Source organism: Glycine max, chromosome 10 (genome assembly GCF_000004515.6).
Source record: "Glycine max cultivar Williams 82 chromosome 10, Glycine_max_v4.0, whole genome shotgun sequence".
Lineage (NCBI taxonomy): Eukaryota > Viridiplantae > Streptophyta > Magnoliopsida > Fabales > Fabaceae > Glycine > Glycine max.
The window spans coordinates 19025289-19031799 of record NC_038246.2 but is presented as its reverse complement, the minus strand read 5'-3'; the positions used below and the strand labels follow the sequence as shown (position 1 = coordinate 19031799).

The 6511-nt window shown below is 44.5% G+C and overlaps 1 protein-coding gene across 1 annotated transcript; it reads left to right on the top strand.

Moving 5' to 3' along the window:
• The first annotated feature begins 1389 nt into the window (after positions 1-1389).
• On the top strand, positions 1390-3316 carry LOC102667987 (uncharacterized). Its single transcript, XM_006589949.1, has 3 exons — positions 1390-1734; positions 1824-2396; positions 3134-3316. Exons 1-3 carry the CDS (start codon positions 1390-1392, stop codon positions 3314-3316), a joined length of 1101 nt encoding a protein of 366 aa, XP_006590012.1.
• The last annotated feature ends 3195 nt before the right edge of the window (positions 3317-6511 follow it).

Below are 6511 nucleotides of genomic sequence, written 5' to 3'. Positions count from 1 at the left end.
AATAGAAGATTCAAAGCGACTGGGGCAAAGAAGAAAGAAGGGGATGCCCACGTTGTGACCTTGGCTCCTACTTGGCTGAGACCCCAGCACACCCCTCATGATACTTACCAGTATGCCCAGCATCATCCATGCTTTTCGGTCTATGCTGGAAACCCCTCCTACTCGGCGCCCATCTAGCAAAGGACAGCTGCTCAGCCACAAAGGGATCCAACTCAAAGCTCGGCTCCCATGCAACCTCGCTCTTCCCTGACAGTTCCAACCCTAGCATGAGTGCCAATCCAGGGAGGAACCTTCCAGTGAAGAAGCTTCCAGAGTTTGCCCCTATTCCGATATCATACGGGGACTTTTTGCCATCTTTGATCGCCAACCAAATGGCAGTTGTGACCCCTGGAAGGATTTATCAATCTCCTTTCCCTTGGTGGTACAACCCCAACGCAACTTGCGCGTATCAAGAGGTACCCCGAGGCATTCAATCAAACAGTGTGTGGCCCTCAAGCATAAAGTCCAAAGCTTGACCGACGTGGGGTGGCTAACATTCCAAGAAGACGACCCAAATGTAAATACAAATCCGCTTGCCAATCATGGAGGGTCGGCAGTAAATGCAATAGAGGAGTGTGGACTGTAGAGGCCAAAACAAATAAAGGATGTGGTAACCTCTAGGAGGTTTATATTTGAGGCGCTTAAAGAGGAGGGCATGGTTTCCCTTGACGGGCACAAAGGGGATTTTTGTTTGATGCATCCGGTGCATCACATGACATGGAAACTTGTTCAACGACGGAGGAGCTGTTACAGCGAATGATGGACCAAGGCCGGTTTGAGATTGGTGTCGCAAGCAAGGGAGAGCAACATGTGTGTATGCAATCGGCAGACAAAAGCCCAAGCAAACCTAAACCTTTGACGATACACTTCACCAGAGATGCTGCCTCCCAAAAACCCTGAGGCTCTTGACCTATCCCGAGTAGCAAGCCTGTCCTATTCCCTTACAAAAGTAACAAGGCGGTCCCATGGAGGTACACCCCTCAAAAGCCAAATGAAAAGAAGGACGGGGCCATCGAGGGTGACCTGTGCTCTGCCAAAGTTACTAACATCACCCGCATAAGCAGTGTGACACGTAGTGGGCGTGTCTTCACGACACCTGACTTGTTGGTGCGATCTAAGGACGCCAAGGGAAAAGCGAAGGTAGGCGCGAAAGAGACCGACAAAGTAAGCCCCACTCTGGATGAGGATGTCCCAGCCGGGAGATTCGCTGAGAAGGAAAGAGACTTCAGTGGAAAAAAGGTATCCATTGAAGAAGCGAATGAGTTCCTTCGGATCATTCAATAAAGTGAATTCAAAGTAATTGAACAACTCAACAAGACCCCAGCTAGGGTCTCCCTGTTGGAGCTGCTCATGAGTTCTGAGCCTCATCGGGCATTGCTAGTTAAGGTTTTAAATGAAGCCCATGTGGCCCAAGATATCTCTGTGGAGGGCTTCGAGGGCATCGTCAACAACATTACTACCAATAATTACCGCACCTTCACTGATGAGGAGATACCCTTTGAGGGGCGGGGACATAATAGGGCCTTGCATCTGTCCGTCAAGTGTATGGACCACATCGTGGTTAAGGTGCTCATCAACAATGGCTCATCGCTTAATGTCATGCCCAAGAGTACATTGGACAAGCTCCCTTTCAATGTGTCGTATCTATGGTTGAGCTCCATGATAGTACAGGCTTTTGATGGTAGCTACCGGAACGTAATAGGGGAGATTGACCTCCCAATTCAGGTTGGACCTCACCTTTGTTAGATCACTTTCCAAGTGATGGATATCAACCCAGCCTATAGGTGCCTTTTAGGCCGGCCTTGGATTCACGCAGTCGGGGTGGTCCCTTCGACGCTCCACCAAAGGTTGAAGTTTGTGGTGGAAGGGCAGTTGATCATCGTTTCGGGGAAGAAGACATTCTAGTAAGTTGTCCCTCCTCTACGCCCTATGTAGAGGCCACAGAGGAATCCATGGAGATGGCTTTTCAATCATTCAAGGTAGTGAGTAAGGCCTCTATCGAGTCTCTCCCTGTGCAACCATGTTCATCCAGCGCCCCCTTGATGGTGGCCCGAGTGATGCTAGGGCATGGGTACGAGCCCCAAATGGGCTTAGGTCGGAACGACGATGGCATGGCCAGCTTGGTGGAATTCAAGGATAATCACGGAAGGTTCGAGCTAGGGTATAAGCCCACACACGCCAATGTGAGAAGAAGCACCCTAGAAAGGAGGGGCGGAAGCATGGGCCAGCAGCAAGGGCCACAAGTGAAAGAGACTCCTCTTTGTCACATCAATGAAAGCTTTGTAAGCGCGAGCCGGAGGTGTGAAGGGCAAGTCACCATGATCCACGATGAAGCCCCCCAAAAGCATTTGAATTGGGTATAGCCATGCGTTCCGGAGTTCGAGTTAGGAAACTTGCAAATTGTCGAGTGACCCGGAGTTTCCGTGGCGAACATAATGTAATTTGTTAGTCTTAACCCTATAGTTGGGCCTAGGCTTTAGGGTTTTCTCCCTGTTTGGGTGTTGTCTTTTGCTATCAGATATATAAAATACAATCTTTCTTTCATTTTTTCTTGCACCTTCATCCATTTTCATTTGTCTACATGTTTATTTTTGTTGCGATTCAACGGTATAGATCCAACGATGAGTCCTGTGAAGGTACTAATACCGAGGATCCTGATGTCAATTTTGAGTGAATAGAAAATCAAGCTGAGGATGAAGAAGATGAGGATGTAGGGTTTCCCCCAGAGTTAGAAAGGATGGTCGCACAGGAAGACCGAGAAGTAAAGCCACACCAAGAAGAGACGAAAATCATGAACTTGGGTGTTGGTGAGGAAAAGAAAGAGGTAAAGGTTGGCACGGGCATGACCACACCTATCCGAGATGAATTGGTGGTTTTGCTATGAAACTACCAAGACATCTTCGCTTGGTTATACCAAGATATGCCTGGCTTGAACCTCGACATTGTACAACATCGGTTACAGTTGAATCCCAGTTGTTCCCCGATAAAACAAAAACCAAGAAGGATGAAACCTGAGATGTCCTTAAAGATCAAAGAAGAGGTGAAAAAGTAGTTCGATGCTGGCTTTTTGGCCATGGCTCAATACCTTGAATAGGTAGCCAACATTGTGCCAGTCCCTAAGAAAGATGGGAAGGTACGAATGTGTGTGGACTATTGGGACCTAAACCGAGCAAGTCCAAAGGATAACTTTCCTTTGCCGCACATCGATGTCCTTGTAGATAACACAACCAATTTTGCTTTGTTTTCCTTCATGGACGGGTTCTCGGGTTACAATTAGATAAAGATGGTGCTGGAGGACAAGGAGAAGACTATGTTCGTCACCCTATGGGGAGCATTTTTCTCCAAGGTGATGTCCTTTGGGCTCAAAAATGCTGGAGCAACCTATCAACGGGTTATGGTTGCATTATTCCATGATATGATGCACAAAGAGATTGAAGTCTACGTGGATGACATGATTACCAAGTCTAGAACCGAGGATGAACATCTCGTCAACTTGCAGAAGTTGTTCGAGAGACTGTGGAAGTACCAGTTAAGATTGAATCCCGCCAAGTGCACCTTTGGGGTCAAGTCGGGAAAATTGCTCGGCTTCATCATAAGCCAGAAAGGGATAGAGATGGATCCCGACAAGGTGAAGGCCATCCTTGAAATGCCTGAACCATGTACCGAAAAGCAGGTCCGAGGTTTCTTGGGATGCCTGAATTATATAGCAAGGCTCATATCGCAGCTCACCGCCACCTGTGAGCCTCTCTTTAAGCTTTTGCGCAAGAATCAGTCCATCCAGTGGAATGACGACTGTCAAGTAGCATTTGGAAGGATCAAGCAATGCCTTATGAATCCTCCTGTGCTCATGCCACCGGTGTCTGGGAGGCCTCTTATCCTATACATGACAGTGCTGGATGAGTCGATGGGGTGTATGCTAGGGCAGCATGACAATTTCAGAAAGAGGGAACGAGTTGTCTACTACTTGAGCAAAAAGTTCACCGCTTGTGAGATGAATTACTCTTTGCTTGAAAGAATGTGTTGTGCCTCGTTGTAGGCAACCCATTGTCTAAGGAAGTACATGTGTTCAACCAGAATACTTGTTTACTCCTTCTTCCAAATTGGTATTAGTTGTTTTTATATGGGAGTGGTCTTACCGACCAGCGCACCGGGTCACCAAGTAAAATAATTAAAACGGAATGAACCAAGTATCGAACACAGGGAACTTGATCATTTAGCAAATTGTTGTTAAGTAAGCAGGAATTTGCAAACAGAAATTAATGATTGTGAATTAAAGCAGAAGTATGTTCTATCCTAAGTAAAAGCAATAAACGAGAACAAGTAAGTGTGAAAACATATATCTAAAGGCGTTGGGTCCTCCTACTGAGTAAGTTGATGCAATTAAAGATGTTTTTTCTAATTAAAGGTGTTCATGTGTTCTATGTTGAGGACAAAAATACCAAACACCGATTCCTTTAGAGTTTGGACTAATTTAAATCAAACTTCATTCGCAGATCTCTCTTGTTGAACTTAGCTTAATTTAAATAGCATTATACTCATAGCATAAATAAAGAAAACTAAAACCCTGCACATTATCCCTAGCAATGCAGTTATTCAGTCCCTGCTCTATCAAGTTTTGAGGAAACAATACATTTCCCAATGCTAAAGTCCCTAACAGCACACACAGATAGAAGCGGTGAACACAAAAAACAACGTTAATTAGATATGAAAAAGAGTTTACATCAACTACTCAGTAAGAATCCCCAACTGAGGGTTTTAGCCTTTCATGACAAGGAAACTCCTTTTACAGTGAAGAAGAGGAATCAAGAGAAATTGCTTGCTTACAAAGGAGTGGGGATGTCTCCTCCACCTCTAGGAATCTCACAATCACTCAAAAACTCACTAATCTCCCTAAAAGATGAAAACTTGGCCCCTTGCTCTGCTCTACGCTATTTGAAATTCACACTCTTCAGGCCTCTAAGTAGTGAACAGTTCTCTTGGCTCTTTCCAATTATGTGCAAATCAGGCTTAAAAAGGGCTTCCTGATCTCGACATTACGCTTAGCGCGAGTAAGTGAATTTGAGCTTAACGCCAATCACCCGCTAAGCCTAAAAAGCAATAGACGACTCGCTTAGCGAGCTGATAACGCGCTAAGCACGTGCTTGCCTAGTAGATGCCTTTCCAGATTCCCCTTTACTCGCTAAGCGTGATGTAAGCTCCATTGGAGCTTGTAGGCCTAGGATCTTCTTCATCAATGGATTCCTTTGCTTCTTGGAAGATGAATGGCAGCGGAATGGAGAAGGAAGAGAGAGAGGAGACGCCACTTCAAGGAGAAGATGAGTCTAGAAGAAGCTCACCACCATAGGAGGCCATGGATAAGAGCTTGGAGGAAGAAGGGGATGAATGAAGGGAGAGGAAGAGAAGAGCACGGAATTTTGTGCTCTGAAAGAGCTCTGAAATCTGAAGTTTAATATTCAAATGATCAAAGTTGAAAAAAATGCACACACAAGGCCTCTATTTAAAGCCTAAGTGTCACACAAAATTGGAGGGAAATTTGAATTTCTATTCAAATTTCACTTGAATTTGAAATTGAATTTATGGAGCCAAACTTTGGAGCCAAAATTTCACTAATTATGATTAGTGAATTTTAGCTATGGTTCAGCCCACTAATTCAAGATCAAGTCCAAGATTCTCCACTAAGTATGCTTAGGTGGCATGAGGCATGTAAAGCATGAAGCACATGCACAAAGTGTGACTATATGATGTGGCAATAGGGTGTAGCAAGCAAATGCTCACCTCCCCCTCTAAAATTTAATTGGATTGGGCTTCTCCCAATGCAATTAAATTTATTTACCAACACACACATCAAATATTCACTTAATGCATGAGAAATTACAAAACTACCCCTAATACAAAAACTAGTCTAGGTGCCCTAAAATACAAGGGCTGAAAAATCCTACATTTGTAGGGTACCATACCTACATTATGGAGCCCTAAATACAAGGCCCAAAAATAATGAAACCTTATTCTAATATGTACTAAGATAAGTGGGCTTATACTTAGCCCATGGGCCCGAAATCTGCCCTAAGGCTCATGAGAACCTTAGGGCCTTCTCTTCCATTTCTGGCCCAATCTACTTGGAGTCTTTTATCCAATGCCCTTGCTGGGTAGGATTGCATCAAAGCGTGCTGGTGCTGGGCTTAGCCGTTGATGCACGCTAAGCGCATTGAGCTCACTTAGCGTGATGACTCCTTTGGCACTTCTTCAAAATAGCTCATTTTTGCCAGAAATTAAAGAAAATTTAACATTAATTTCATGTAAAGTGGCTTCTATTGAGCAGAGATCAAAACAAAGAAATTTTATTTACAATCCTACCAAAAATAATCATAAATTGGGAGATTTATATACATTTTGGAAAACTTTTCTATTCAAAAGTTAGTTGTAAACGACGACTAACAACATGCTAAGCCACACCACTTGGTTAGTATCCAAG

Coding starts and splice junctions, on each gene's coding strand:
- LOC102667987 (XM_006589949.1), top strand. CDS start 1,390: ATGAGTTCTGAGCCTCATCGGGCATTGCTAGTTAAGGTTTTAAATGAA. Junction 1,735..1,823: donor TTGATGGTAGCTACCGGAAC/GTAATAGGGGAG, acceptor CCCAGCCTATAG/GTGCCTTTTAGGCCGGCCTT. Junction 2,397..3,133: donor CCCAAAAGCATTTGAATTGG/GTATAGCCATGC, acceptor TACCTTGAATAG/GTAGCCAACATTGTGCCAGT.